General features: G+C 46.2%; 1 protein-coding gene across 1 annotated transcript in view; it reads right to left on the bottom strand.

Moving 5' to 3' along the window:
• Positions 1–579: 579 nt before the first annotated feature.
• The window catches only part of NAA30 (N-alpha-acetyltransferase 30, NatC catalytic subunit), a 39319-nt gene continuing 23625 nt past the window's right edge, over positions 580–16273 (bottom strand). The window contains exons 2-4 of the mRNA XM_082274835.1: positions 14521–14644; positions 5484–5539; positions 580–1029 (exon numbers count right to left, since the gene is read on the bottom strand). Coding sequence (XP_082130961.1) covers positions 892–1029; positions 5484–5539; positions 14521–14644 — 318 coding nt within the window. The 3' untranslated portion in view covers positions 580–891. The remainder of the gene's footprint in view (positions 1030–5483; positions 5540–14520; positions 14645–16273) is intronic.

A 16273-nucleotide genomic window follows, 5' to 3' on the forward strand; every position in this document is an offset into this window, starting at 1 on the left:
ATCATACCAATTTACAATAGTTTCTTTAAAATCCCTCGCTCCTAAAGAAAAGTGCATTTGGAACCAGCATAAATTTAATAAGGTTTCCTTTTTAGCAGCTAATGATCAGATGAATTACCAAGATAGCTTACACTTTCTCAACGCAAAAAAGAAAAAAAAATAAAGTCAAAAAAGGACCAGGAAAAAAAAAATTTCAAAATATAAAAAAATTTTGAAATAATTTATTTCCCGAATTTTAAATAAAAGCAAATATGGATTTCTTTTGTAGACGCAAAGAAAAATTACAACATGGTAAGCATGCATTTTACCGGAGGGGGAAGGAAACACTTTTTTGTTTTTATTTTCTTTACAGGCACTGTCAGACTTCATTAACACCCCTTATTTTAAAACACATTTAGCATTTTTCTTCTCCAATTATTCGAGGTACCAAGATTTAAAGAATGGAAAATTCAAAAAATAAAACCAAAAATGTTTTTTCCAACGCTTTTCCAAGAAAACTATGGCAAGGTTTGTATGCAACATTAGCAATTCTATATTATCACTTACAATGGCTGCTGTAATTTCTTCCCCCCCCCCCCCTCCCCCCCTCCCCCACAAGACCTTAAGATTACAGTTCTCACATAGGATCTCTGATAAAATGTTCATTTTGTTTTAATATAACACAGTCAGTAGATTTGCAAATGAATGAATATGTCTTGGCTAGCAACTGGCACCAAATTAAAGTTCTTCTTGATGTTTAATCGAAAGGTTCGGCTTGAATTCAGGATACGCGCCATGCCTTAGTGCAACAAATATGTGCGACACGCAAAACGGGATATTGACAGGACAGCTGCATGGAAGTAAGGTCCTGAATGAATGGCGGCTGGGGATTTGTTCCTCGATGCTTCTGTCTTAACGTAGCCACAGTTTAAGACGCAGTGCATCAACTCCATTTAAATAGTATCTGAATAGGCGTTTATCCCGCACAAAACCAAGATTTTCATAAAGTTTCAAAGCAGACTTGTTTGTGATTTCTGTTTCCAGGACAACCTGTTTTAAAAAAATAACAAGAAAGCAGGCAATCAGAACTCGCTTGAAGTACAAAGGGCAAAAATGAATTCTTTAGCTAACAAGTAAGACATTCCCCACAAAAATAATTCTGAATTTACTCTGTCATGAAAAGCTGCAGCTCTTAAACTACCCCCCCCCCCCCCAACTCTACGCACCTTTTTCCCCATAGGACCATGCTCTTTGCTGGCAGTGGGTGGACCTTCCTTCTGGACAGCACCATGCTGTCCAAAAGTACTGAGCTCATGCTTTGGCTCTCAGGAAATAGGGTGGATGAGGCTGGGCTGTCTTTATGCATTAGCTGGTTCCACAGTCGGAATATGTGTAAGGGCCTGTGCCCACGGGCATTTGAGTCAAAAATGTTTTGCATTCCTTTGGGAAGTCTATGTGGTTGCTAAACCTACTCAAGGCAGGTTAAAAAAGGAGGTCAGCTGTAGGTTAAATACACTGGTCAATGAATTCCACATAATCTCAGAAGAATCTCAAACTGGTACCATGGACACAGCCAACAGCCTGTCAAAGACAATGTTCAGGTAAAGCGGGACTTTTTAGGTGCACAAATACTAATTAAAAAAAGCTAACAAATCTATTCTTCATTAACCACTTAAGCCCCGGAGGATTTGGCTGCTAAAGGACCAGGGTTTTTTTTGCGATTTTTTACTGCGTGAATTTAACGGACAATTGCGCGGTCGTGCGACGCTGTACCTAAACGAATTTGACGTCCTTTTTTTCCCACAAACAGCTTTCTTTTGGTGGTATTTGATCACCTGTGCGATTTTTTGATCACGCGCTATAAACAAAAAAAGAGCGTAAATTTTGCAAAAATAACAATATTTTTCACATTTTTTTATATGAAATTCCCCAAAAAAAAAAAGTAAAAAATCAAAATTTAACATTTTTCGGCCAATTTGTTTTATGCTACCTATGTTTGGTAAAAAAAAAAAAAAAAAAAAAAAAAATCGCAAAAAGCGAATTTTGATTGGTTTGCGCAAAAGTTATCGCGTTTACTAACAAAGGGAAAGATTTGTCATTTTTGGTGTTTTTTTTTTTTTTAACGCGTAATGGCGGCGATCTGCAATTTTTTTTCCGGTATTGCGACGGACAGATCGGACCCTTGACTGACATTTTTGACACTTTTGGGGGTACCAGTGACATTACTGCAGTAATCAGTGCTATACATATGCACTGTTACTGTAAAAATGACACTGGCAGGGAAGGGGTTAACTTTATTGGACAGGGAGGGGTTAAGTGTGTCCTAGGGGCGTGATTCTAACTGTGTAGGGACATTCCTATTGGTGTAAAAGCAAAGATCAACCGTTCTACATAGTAGAACGGACAGATCTTCACTTTTACACAGGGAGAACTGACAGGCAGCTTGTTTACACAAGCTGCTCTGTCTTTCTCCCTTCACAGGAGCGATCGCAGTGTGACTGGCGGACATCGAGTCCGCCGGTCACACGCACTGACTTGTCTGTGAACGAGCCGCGGCGGGGGCGCGTGCCTCGGCGGGCGCGCGCCCGCCCGCGATAGGCTCGCAAGTCATTGACAGGCGAGTGACGTACCGATACGTCACTCTGCCTGGCCGGGGCTGACCGCCGCAGTATATAGTCGTGCGGCGGTCGGCAACCGGTTAAATTTGATTAGAAAACTAGTAAATCATATTATGGTCTTGTTTGACATTCGTAGGTTGAGTCAACATACACAGCTCAAAAAATGTAAAAAAGGAACATTTTGAAAACGCATCAGATCTCAATGGGTAAAAATATCATGCTGGATATCTATACTGATATGGACTGGGTAATGTGTTAGAAACAAAAGGATGCCACAATGTTTGATGTAATTGAAAGTGGTTAACCTACGGAAGGCTGAACTTAAGACACCCCTAAAACCAAAAGGGGAAAAAAAAAAAAAAAAAAATGCAGCAGGCTAGTCCATTTTTCTGAAATTTTATTGTAGCAACTTAAAATGGTACTCAGTTTGTATGGCCCCCACATGCTTGTATGCATGTCTGACAACTTCGGCGCAAGCTCCCAATTAGACGACGGATGGTGTCCTTGGGTATTTCCCCCCAGATCTGAACCAGGGCATCACAGAGTTCCTAAAAAGACTGCGGTGCAACCTGGTGGCATCAGATGGACCAAAACAATGTCCGAGGTTTTCTATTGCATTTAGGTCAGGCGAGCATGGGGGCCATTTAATGGCGTCTATTTCTTCACCTTCCAGAAACTGGCTGCATACTCTCGCCACATGAGGCTGGCATGGTCTAGCACCAGGAGGAACCCAGGACCCACTTCACCAGTGTAGGTTCTGACAATGGGTCCAAGGAATTCATCCCAATACCATTTGTCTAGCCTGTAGAGGTCTGTGCGTCTCTCCATGGATTTGCCTCCCCAGACCATTCCTGACCCACCACCAAACTGATTATTCTGAACGATGTTACAAGCAGCCCAACATTCTCCACATCTTCTCCAGACCCTTTTTCGTCTGTCACATGTACACAGGGTGAACCCGCTCATCTGTGAAAAGCACAGGGCACCAGTGGCAGACCTGCCAATTCTGGCGTTTAATGGCAAATGTCAATCAAGCTTCACCGTGCTGGGCAGTAAGCACAGGGCCCCCTAGAGCATTGGTCCTCAACTCCGGTCCTCAGGGCCCACTAACAGGCCAGATTTTAAGTATTACCTTGGGGAGATGCAGTCTAGAGTACTGCAATCACTGAGCAGCAAATTATATCACCTGGGATGTATTTCAGTTATCTTGCAAACCTGTCCTGTTAGTGGGCCCTGAGGACCAGGGTTGAGGACCACTGCCCTAGAGGACGTTGGGTCCTCAGCCCACCCTCATGAAGTAGGTTTCTGGTTATTTGGTCAGAGACAATAACACCAGTGGTCTGCTGGAGGTCATTTTATAGGGCTTTGGTAGTGCTCATCCAGTTCCTTCTTGCAAAAAGGAGCAGATACCGGTCCTGCTGACGGGTTAAGGACCTTTCTATGGCCTTGTCCAGCTCTCCTAGAGTAACTGTCTTCTGGAATCTCCTCCATGTTCTTGAGACTGTGCTGGGAGACCGCAACATTCTGGCAATGGCACATATTTGTGTGCCAACTTGGAGGAATTGGGACTGCCTGTGCAACCTCTATAGGGTTCAGGTATCTCCTAATGCTACCAGTAGGGAGACTGACCCTAGCCAAATAAAAAAACTAGTGAAAAGCAGTCAGAAAAGAGTAGGGAAAAATGCTATTGGCCTCCACCTGGAAAACCATTCCTGTTTTGGAGGCCGTCTCATTGTTGCCCATCTAGTGCACCTGGCAATTTCCTTAAAAGCAGCTGAAGCTGATTAACTCTGCTACTTAACTGACCAGACCAACATCCCAGGAGTTTGACTTGATGCTATACTCTGATAAAAGTGTTCCTTAAACGTTTTGAGCAGTGTATATAAAAGATACCGATGTAGGAGGAAAAACTGGTAGGGCAAAATTAGGAGTACTGATGCAGTGGTTAGGGTAGGAAACTCACTTAACCACCTGCAGATCGCGCTACAGCAAAATTACAGCTACAGCGCAGTTGGCCAGTTCTGGGAGGGTGTCATGGCGTCTTCCTGTGATCGCGCCTGCCTTGCGTTCTGCGATCGCTGTGTCCTCAGGACACATCTGATCACAGATCGGGGTAAAGAGCCAATCACAGCGGCTCCTTACCACATGATCAGCGGTGTCCAATCACAGCTGATCACTATGTAAAAAACACACTTGCAGGTTAAGCGACATTCCTATCCTCACTCTTTATGAATAGAGAGCCAGTAACCGGCTAGTGTTAAAGGGGACATCGGCACTCCCCAACAGGGCCATTTGGAAAGATTACCTGTTTGCAAAGGTTATAAATAGAAACAAAGAAAAAAAAAAAAAGTTTTTGGTTTTGTTATTCAAAATTCCTTTTTCGTTTGTTTAGCAAAAATGAAACCCAGTGGTGATAAAATACCACCAAAAGAAAGCTATATTTGTGTGAAAAAGATATATGATAAAATGTCATGGGTACAGTGCTGCATGACTGCGCAATTGTAATTCAAAGTGCAACAGCACTGAAAGATGAAAATTGGCCTGGGCAGGAAGGGGGTAAAAGTGCCCAGTAGGCAAGTGGTTAAAGCAAAGTGAAGCCATGAAAGAGTGAGTGCCTTCAGCCAAGTCGGACAGCCCCTTGTGTAATATGGTGCTCCTCAGTTTGAGAACAGCTGGTCCAAATTCCTTACCTACTTAAACATACTTGGCTATGTTTCAGAAGCAAATTATAAAAAGTTCTAACTATTAGGAATCTGCCTTAGGTTATTAAAGTATCCCCTGAAGCTGAGGCTATGAAGAGCCCCTCAACTGGTCTATCCACTCAATTCACAAACATTTAGCAACAATAGCATGGTCAATATAAAACTAGTCAGTGATAGATCTTACCTCATCGCAATCCCCTTCAACCATGGCATAAATAGCTTTCTTAACCAAATTTGTACCTGAAATAAAAAAGAAAAAAAAAATGTAATCTTGACTGTAAAATCAAACATAGATGTCAACTTTTAAATAATCAGAAGTGATGTCACATAGATGGCTTCCCGCATACCCTAGTGGTTGCTACCATCCTGCTGCCAACTATCAGTGGATCAATGACAGAACGCTGACAGAAGCTTCTTTGCTAGAGTTTAACCCACTGAGCACATGTCCACTGAACAGCTGATGAACACCAATCAGCAATATACAAGTGAAAAGCCAGTTCAGTAAGTGTACAAAGATCTGCTCATTCAGAATATACATAGAAAAAAAAAAAAAAAGATTTTAGACTTACCGTTCATTGACAGACACAGCTCTTGATCTTCTTGACCATTAGGTTATACTGCCCCCAACAGGAGAAGGACACTAGGCAGAAAGAACTTGACTATTCCTTTAGGCAGTCCCAGGAGGTATACTACCCCCCCTCCCCTCTCTGCTATAGGTACTCCTTTTTGTTACAAGCAGTGTTAGAAGTAATACAACTCCATAGAGGGGTGGGTGCAGTATCCTTTTGAGGCCCGTCCATAAGCACAAAATAGCGAGTCTGACTTTCTAAAAGACTCCGTAGCTGCCAGGCACACCTGAATAGCCTGAACCACATCCAGGGAATGCAATGGCATTTCTTTAGGATGTTTTGGCATGGGACACAGGGAAGGAAACACCATGTCCTCATTCAGATGGAGCTCGAGACAACGCTTGGAAGGGACAGAGGGGCGAAGAACCACCTAAGGGGGGGGGGGGGGGGGTACGACAAGACAACGCCACCAATTCCAACACCCTGCGTGCAGAGGTGATAGCCACCAAAAAGGCCACCTTCTGGGATAGTGTAAGCAGGGGAATCTCCTGAATATTTTCAAAGGAAGGCTTCTGTAGAGCTGAAAGCACCAAGTTGAGATCCCAAGGCGGTAGTGGGGACCGCACCGGTGGAGTCAAAATGTCAAACTCCCTGAATAAAAGTACACACCAGGGAGTGTATGGCCAAGGGTCACTGAAAGAAGACCGCCAAGGCTGTCACCTGACCCTTAATGGTACTCCAGGCTCAACCCCCATTGAAGGTCGGTCAAGATCCGAGCCACCAAAAAGGAGCAAGGGTGAACAGCAAGTGACTCACACCACAAAATGTACGCTTTCCACATACGATGGTAGATCTTCCTAGAAGTAGACTCCCTAGCCTTCAGTAGTGTGGGAATCCCCGACCAAGACAAATCTCTAAACTTCAGCACCTGGCTTTCACTAGCCAAGCTGTATGGAAGATTAGCCCTTGGGACAGCAGATCCTCCGAGACGTAGTCTCCAAGGGGTGTCGGTGTCCAGCCACTCCAAAACCGGCGAGGCCTATCTGGGGCCACTAGAATGACCCGAATTCCTTCTGCCTCGATCCTGCGCAAGAGTCTCAGGAGAAGCTTGAGAGGAGGGAAGGCGTAACTTAAATACTGGCCCCAGGGGGCCACCAGAGGGTCTGTGGCGTCTTGTTGCGGATACTGTAAACATGCCACAAACCTGTGCGCCTCCCTGTTGAGCCGAGATGCCAACAGATCCACCTCGGGCATGCCCCACCGGAAACACAGCTGATGAAACCCCTCCGGATGAAGAAACCACTCCCCTTGGTCCAGCGCCTGTCGACAGAAAATCCGCCTGCCAATTTTCCACCCCTGGAATGCGTATGGCAGAGAGGGCCTGGAACAAAATGTCCTGCCCACTGAAGAATACCGGCTACCTCCAGAGCTGCCAATACACTTCTTGTTCCACCCTGCTAATTGACATAAGCCACGGTCATGGCATTGTCCGATTGGATTCACACCAGACACCCCTGAAGTCAATCCGTTCAGTGATTCAGGCACAGCCTGATCGCTCGGAGTTCCAGGTCCTTGATCTTGGGACAAGTGTCGGAATTCTCTGGACAATCGGATCCGGCTGAGCCGAAAAACAAAAGGGTCTCTGATCTGGTGGCTTCGCTCTCCAGCTCTTCGCCAAGCCAAATCTTTTCTCCCCCCCCCCCCCCAACTGGAGACTGGCATCTGTGGTGACCACTGTCCAATACAGGGGGGGGGGGGGGGGGGGGGAGAGAAAAGATTTGGCTTGGCGAAGAGCTGGAGAGCGAAGCCACCAGATCAGAGACCCTTTTGTTTTTCGGCTCAGCCGGATCCGATTGTCCAGAGAATTCCAACACTTGTCCCATTTGGCCAAGATATCCCTTTGCAGGGACCTCGTATGGAATAGGACCACAAAAAAAAAAAAAAAAAAAAAAAAAAAAAAAGAAGTAGAAACCTTCAGGCCCAGCACCCTCATGCAAGTCCGGAGGGATGACCACCTGCTGGACAGCAAGAGATGAAATCACAGCATGCAACTTCTGGAATTTTGCCAGAGGAAGGAACACTCTAGCTGGAGCCGAGTCAGACACAGATAATTCAGTTTAGTGGAAGGAACCAGAGCAGACTTCTGAAAATTCAAAAGCCAGCCGAACTCCCTCAGAGTCCGTATAGTTATATTCACATTGTCCCATCAGAGCAGTAGGAGACTTTGCTCGCAATAGAAGGTCATCCAGGTAGCCCAGCCCTGCGATTCGGCAATGTTGTAACACCAGCACCAGAGCCAAACACCTTTGTGAAGACCTGAGGAGCAGAGGTGAGACCAAAGGGTAAAAACGCCACAAACTGATAATGCTCCTCCCACAGCAAAGCGAAGGAAGCGTTGGTGACAAGACACATATTGGAATGTAAGTAAGCGTCCTTGAGGTCGATGGAGACAAGGAAATCCCCAATGCAAGGATGCCACCACCGTGCGAACAGACTTTCTGAACTTCTGTACCTGCACAAAGCAGTTCAGGGCCTTGAGATCCAGAATTGGACGCACCTTGCCTTCTTACTTCAGAACCGTGAACAGGTTTGAATTAAACCCCTGAAAACGCTCCGGAGTGGAAACCGGAACAATTACCCCTTGAAGTAACAGGTCTTGCACTATACCCCGAAGAAGGCTTGCAATCAGTTCAGGGACAGATGCACATTGGAAAGAAAGAACCTCTCCAGAGGGTAACAAAAAAACCTGATCTTGTACCCAGACCGTATCACTTCGTGGACCCAGTTGTCTTGCACCCAGGAGGTCCACAGGTCTGGAAACCAGCAAAGATATCCCCCCACCCCAAGCGAGGGCTCACCTTCATGTAGAAGGAGCCTTGTCTGCGGGTCTGGAGAAACCAGCATTGGACTTGCCAGACTAAGTTCGCTTGGATCCTCCCGACGAAGCCTTGAAAGGCTTTGAGCCCGTCAGCCCACTCTGAGGGATGAAAAAAAAAGGAGGTCTGGTCCGCAGACCAACATTTGAGCCACAAAACACGGTTAAGGACCACTGTCGAAACAGACTGTCTAGAAAATCAGGGGAGCCGAATCCAAGAGAGACATCACAGATAAACTGCTCACCCTCCAGGTCACGGCGTAAAAGCTTAGCCCACTCGGTCAGAGTTTGTGACACCAGGGCAATGGTGAAGACTGGTATGAGTGTCAAGTCGGCCACAGTGAACATACTGCACGCCACAGCCCCTGCCTTTGTCATCAAAATCCTTAAAAGCCAGCGATTCTTCTCCCAGAATCATGGTTGACCTACTCAACCTGGAAACGGGAGGGATCTACGTCCATCGAAACAGTCCACTTCTTAAGGAGGGAAACTTCAAAAGGGTACCTCATTGCCAAATCGCTCAGGGACCACAAAGGGACATTTGGACGTCCCCACTCTTTTGCGACAAATCTGTCAAAATAGGAAAAAAAGGAAACCCCGTCCCTGCTCTAGACGGCTTGTGAGTGCCAAAGGGAACCCGGGTCCTGGCCGCAGCTTCATTCTCCATTTTTAAAGTCTTGCGCGCAAACACAATCAGTGCGTCCACCAGCGCTACAGGAGTGGAGGAATTGTCCTCACTATCTGAAAACTCAGGGCACGAGGCCGCAGACCCCCTCAGGGCGGGCCCTGTCCGCGATGGTCCAGATCAGATGCAGAATGAAGCAGGGGAAGGCGGGGGGTGCTTTTTACTACCTCGCAACCCAAAAGCCACCTCCACCCGGGACACAAAACTCCAGGACCGCCGTCAGTGCATCAATGGATGGTTAGGACCCGGAGGGCCCCGCAGGCTCCGATAGGGGCTCAGGTGGGGAAATGTGCTCCAAGGACTGCATGAGGAATAAGAGTACCCCACAAAAGTGCACAAAAAAACACTGCCAAGAGACACTCCCACCATGCTGGTAACACCACCCAGTTGCCAGCCACAGAGCAACCCCCCCCCCCCCGATCCCGCAGCAGAGAGGGAGAGGACCTCACCAGACTCCCCACCCCACCAGGCAGTCACCAGCAGCACCAGGATCAAAGCACTCCATGTGCGTCGCCCAGGAAGAAAAGAGGCTCAGGAGTCAGCACCAGGGAATAAGGAGGGGCTCCCACAGCTAAAATGGACGCCCAGAAGGCTCCAAAGTAATGGCTGCCATTTAACGCCGGACTAACGTAAATGGCCGCTGCAGCTACACAAACAGCCAATTTTCTGTATAGGCTGGTGGCCATAACAAAATGGCAGCCCCGCTCCCAGGGCCCAGGCAAGACAGAGCAAGAAGGGGGGGGCTGTGGCAGGAGCCCCCTACCAGGTATAACCCCCCCCCCCCAATCGCCAGTACAGCACCCTGCCCCAGCAGGTAGCCAGACCACCATACAACCTCTGTATAGGGGAGGGGGCGAATAGATGACCCACAGGACCATCAGACCCAAGGTGGGGGGGCCTAACGTGAAGGAGGGGAACCCGACTGTCCCAGGGAGGGACCCACATAGCTCCAGGGAGAGAGGGGGGGGGATAGCTCCTCACCATACCAGGAAAAAGGCAGGCACTGCTCCAAACAGAACCTTCTCGTCATATAAAATGGTGGGGCTGTTGGCTAGGAGGAGGCGGCGTTTAACTCGCAGGCCAGCCCCCGTCCAGTGGGGCTATTATGCAGCCTTCCTAGCGTTAAGCTGAGGTCGCTAGCCTGTGAGGCTCTGGGGAGCGAGCGTGCCCGCGGAGGCGCGGTCACGGACCCCCCCCCCCCCCCCGCGCGTGTGACCGGCGGACCCGATGTCCGCCGGTCACTCGGCGATCGTCGGGGGAGAGGGAGAAAGTCAGGCGGCTTGTGTAAACAAGCCACCTGTCATTCTCCCCGGTGTAGAAACACTGATCACACGGTTCTACAATGTAGGACCATTGATCAGTGTTCCTACAGCTCAAGCCACAGCCAATCACAGTAAGAATCACGCCCCTAGGGACACACACAGCCCTCCCTCTCAAATAAAGTTAACCCCTTCACTACCAGTGTATTTTTACAGTAACAGTGCATATGTATAGCACTGATTACTGTAGAAATGTCACTGGTAACCACAAAAGTGTCAAAAATGTCAGTCAAGGGTCCGATCTGTCTGCCGCAATACCGAGGGGAAAAAAAAAAAAAAAAAAAAAAAAAAAAAAAAAAAAAAAAAAAAAAAAAAAAAAATCGCACAGGTGATCAAATACCACCAAAAGAAAGCTCTGTTTGTGGGAAAAAAAAAAGGACATCAAATTCGTTTAGGTACAGCGTCGCACGACCGCGCAATTGTCCGTTAAAGTCATGCAGTGCCGAATTGCAAAATACCCCCTGGTCATTTAGCAGCCAAATCCTCCGGGGCTTAAGTGGTTAATGAACGAAAGAGAAATTTCCCCCCCCCCCCCCCCCCATAAAACCTGTATAAAACTCCACAAGCCTAAAACTGTGCTAAGGAAACACAGATGGCCTATGGGATATAGGAATTTAGTAAGGCTGGCCATACACTATACAATTTTCTTGTGCAACTTTCCTTTAGATTTACCAAAACCATGTAATATAGGGTCAAACCTACAAACGTTTCAATTTGTATGCAATCAGGCAGGCCCTTGCACTACATAGTTTAAGGTAAATCTAAAGGAAATTGAATATGAAAATTGTATAGTGTATGGCCAGCCTAAGAGTTTAACAGACAGCCTCATCGCCAATCAGAGAGGAAGCCTTGAATTAATTCAGAACATACAAGGCTTCCTGTGAATTGCTGGGAATCACTTAACCCAACTCAATGTTGCTCTGGGAGCGAGACAGGAGGTCTCCATATTGCTGTTGGAACACAGCTCAGTATACTGCATGTAGCTGATGCTACACACAGTTTATGCAGCACTGACAGTGTGTGCAACGGTTAGCAAAAATCATAATCTGCTTGGTCTAGCGCGATTCAAACAATTTCTTTTAGGCTTTAAACTGTGACTTACACTAAGGGCCCTTTCACACGGGCGATCCGATCAGATCCGCCTGTCAGTTTTTTAGGCGGATCTGATCGGATCCTCCATGCAGCTCTATGGGGCAGCGGATGTCAGCGGAGATACCTCCGCTGACAGCCGCTGCCATCCGTATCCGATCCTGTCCGTGAAATCTGGACGGATGGAAACCCTATTTTTCCATCCGTTCAGGAATTGGATGAGAGCGGACAGGCGGTCCGCTCTTATCCGATCCCCCATAGAGAGCAACGGGGGCTGTGACATCTCCCTCTCCGCACTGCAAGCGGAGACGGAGCTGTCATCCGCCGGCTCAACGGGGATCGATCCCTGCTGAGCAGCACGGACCATGTGAAGGAGCCCTAAACTGTGGTTTACATCATATTTCCCCAGACTTAGCTTGCATAGCCAATTCTTTTTTTCATTTTTTATTTTGGGGGGGGGGGGGGGGGTTAACCTGTCAAGATTTTTTTTTTTCTGTGTTCAGTTGGGGACATTTTCATTTACTTCTATGACATGCCAGAGGATATGAGGAAATCATAACAAAATTAGCAGAATTCCTCTTTTGAAAGCGGTTATCAGAATTGGTGCCCCTAACGGAAAATTTCCCCTCACTTAAAAAGTAAACTCAGAACCTCAAATTCTCCTAATAAATCCGAATCTGATAAAGCTTTGCAAACCATTCTGCATTACCGTTTCCCCCCCCCCCCTCCCCTTCAGATGTTTGACTGTATTCCAGTGGATTAAAAATTCCTACTTCCTGTCAGCAGCCAGCGCCATCTCAGCTACTGTCTTCCGAGTCTGTAATGCAGTTTTATTTCCGCCCTTTCTGTTCATCCCGGTTACCTTGCACATGCTTATTTATGTTGTAGCCAAGCCTCGTTTTCATTCGCGATTGCTATAGCAACCATGTCCTGCATATCGAGGCACAGACAGGTGGGCAAACATTTCAGCACATAACTCTGTAGGGTTTTTTTACTCTGTAAAACACATTTTGCCATTTAATGCAGCAGATTTCCTTGCTCTGGGGTGCTTTGTAATGTGCCAATGTTTACACCCCCTGTGATGTTGCAAGTCACATGGGGTGTTTCAGGAACTGAATGGCACTGTAATCTGGGAACAGTGCCGCAGAGAGGAGATGCAGAATAATTACTGGACTGATGGCACAATAAGCATGCCATGAATCAGGGGGGATATGCACATGTGCCAGTGACATGAAACTGAACAGGACAGGTTACAAGCAAATGGAGCAGGTTGGAAACAAACCACACACAGAGCAATTCGTACAGTGCCTAAATAATGGATTTAAAAATGGGGAAAATTTATCAAGGAGAGTTTACAACCACTTTAATATTTACAAGCATGTTGTGATAATTAGCACCAGAACCAAGGAAATTCATGTTTTACCAGCAGGGAAAAAGACAGCAGTTCTAACCGTTCCTTAATAACAAACACGGAAAAAAAAAAAAAAGTTTGGGCTATACATACAGTATAAACAATCTCAGCCATTAATATGGAGACCTGGCTCAATAGAGATGCAAGAAAGGTTAGTGAGGTAGGTTAATTTACTAAAGGAATACAGCAATTTCACTTTGTGAAGTGTATTTTTACTTTGCAAACTGAATGTGTAGTTGTATTACACTACAAGAAAAATCCTGTTTCCTTCACGTGTGTGGGGGCTGCGTTCCTGCGCAAATCTGGTGTGAATCAGCCCTTCGTTGACAATTTCTCGGTCTCAAGTAAAGGTCCATTTAAAATATACCCTTGCAAGTCAGTTGGTGGTGTCTGATGGTGGCAAAGTTGGATAAAGACTGCCATCTATTGGTTGGAAGCCGATACATTCCGTCAGACACAGTAGTAGTTCTAGGGTCATTTTGCTATACTTACCACTGCTGAAAACAGAGGAAATGTGTTGTCATAATAATGCAGCAAATGCTGTGGCTTCATAGCCCAACAAACCATTCAAACTTACAGATTTAGATGCACAGTAAAGGTTTATTCACACCACAATACGTGTTAAAACACAATATGTACGGAGGGGTGCAATTGAAGGATAGCAAAGCACACAGAGCTTGTGTGCTGACACGTGTGTGTATATTATATATTTTTTTTTTTTTTTTTTTATTAAAAATGCATGGGCTTAATCCAAACATCTCAGAGCACAATATGCAAATACATTGATAATCGTGACAACTGAGTTGTGTATACTACAGCTCACCCCTGCTCCATCACTACCCCATCAATTTCTGGGCATCCAATGTCTCTCCCCACCTTGGACAGAAGGGACATTAATTTTAAAGTGGTAGTACACTCCGCTTTTCATCTTGCATCTATAATAAGTCTTACATGTAGGTAGCATGGATATCTACTAAACGTGCAGCATTTAGGAGATATTTGTGTGTGTAGCAGCCACCGATGTCACTGGCACATGTGCCCTGCACTCTCAACGGACAGCACACCATCCACTGAGAGCGCTGTGCAGCAGGAGTGATGTCAGCTGTTTAAACAGCAGGGCTTGTGAACCCAGAAGGAAGCCTGGGTGAAGATGCAATCCCTGCAAACGATGACAGGGCGCTGTGGGAGGGAATTCAGTTTTTAGGCAAGTCTCATATGCTAGTATGTGGTGAATACCAGCACATTATGGTATAATCCAATACAAATCACCTACCAATACCCTTTCTTCTGTACTTTGAATCCACTGCTAACATGGCTATATAACCTCGGCGAAACATCTTTTTGTGCATATCCAGCTTGCAGACGATGGCACCTACACACTCGTCTCCAACCATGGCCTGAAAAAAACAAACATTAACATTGGAAACATTTAGGTTTCAGAATTGAATAGGAACAGTAGAGAAAACAGTTAAAAAAAATACTCCAAGCTTAGTTTTTATTTTATAAATTCCTTAGTATCAACAAATGTGGCATTACATTTTTCCACAAAAAAAAAAAAAAAAAAAAAAAACAAACAGCATTTAGAAACAGTGCCAGTTCACACTTCTGCGATGCGGGAACGCTGCGAATATGCAGCGTGTTCCCGCATCGCATCTGCACCTCACACTGCCATATACACAGGGGGTGTCAATTAAAAGTCGACACCCCCAGTTGCGATCACATATCGCAGTGCGATCTGCAAGTACGCACAAAATCCGATCGCACAAGTGGGAACCACTGTGCGATCTGATTCTACTGCAGCTCAAAAAAAGCCTCCTGTGCGTGTTTGGTGCGGATACAGTGCGAATTCAGCCATACAAAGCGTATGGCTGAAACTCGCATCTGCACATCAGATCACATGTAATTAGGAGCAGTGCGCTCCGAATTACATGCGATCTCCGCAAACGCGGAAGTGTGAACCGGCACTTAGGGCTCTTTCACACGGTCCGCCTCCGTAGGCGGATCTGTGCTGCTCAGCTGGGATCGATCCGCCGATCCCTGCTGAGCCGGCGGATAACAGCTCCGACTCTGCTTGCAGTGCGGAGAGGGAGGTGTCACAGCCCCCGCTCTCTCCGATCCGATCCCCAGGACGGATGGAAAATAGGGTTTCCATCCGTCCGGATTTCACAGACAGGATCGGATGCGGATAGCAGCGGGTGTCAGCGGACATGTCACCGCTGACATCCGCTGCTCCATAGGGCTGAATGGGTATCCGATCAGATCCGCCTAAAAAACTGACAGGCGGATCTGATCAGAACGCCCGTGTGAAAGAGCCCTTAAAGTGATTACTGATGAAGCTCTAGTCCCTATGCGCTGCTTTCCAAAACTTCCATTTGCATCTATGTTCACAATTCCCTTTCCCTCAGGACTACATGTCCGAGGAGTCAACGCACCACCTCCCAAGAGCGGAATCACAAGCTGCTTTCAATCAGACACAGACGAGTGCAAACATGCTTAAATTGTCTGTACCTGTCGATGCAAGCAGCGTATTGGTGCAAGTCTGTAGAACCAGTAGCACGCACAACTGTGCAATTGGTGGCTTCGGTAAGGTCCCATAGGACCCTGTAAACCAAGAAGCCATGCTTACAAGAGTAAAATGAACCAGCAGACAGGTCACAGTGAGAAAAGGAGGAGCACAACTAGATACAAGTCCTAACCTTAGGATTCTAATATAGAAGTGCATGCACTATTCTTATTTTTACAGAAAACATTACAAGGTCCATACATGACAGTTTGCAAATTTTGCCAGATTTTCTAAAATAAAAGCCCACCACCTCCAAGTTTTCAGGAAAATTGTGTCAATCCATTCTAAAGCTAAGAATAAACTAGTAGATACTCATTTGAACATTTTCCTTTTAAAAGAATGTTAGTTTGATTTTCTAATGGTTAGTGGGGTCCAATTGACATTGTTTTTTTACTGCAGTAAAGGAGCAAGATGGAATATCTGCCTCGAACAAATGCATCTTTAACAGTGTATTAGGTTTTCA

The sequence above is a fragment of the Pelophylax lessonae genome (genome assembly GCF_965119305.1).
Source record: "Pelophylax lessonae genome assembly, chromosome: 13".
Taxonomy (NCBI): Eukaryota; Metazoa; Chordata; class Amphibia; order Anura; family Ranidae; genus Pelophylax; species Pelophylax lessonae.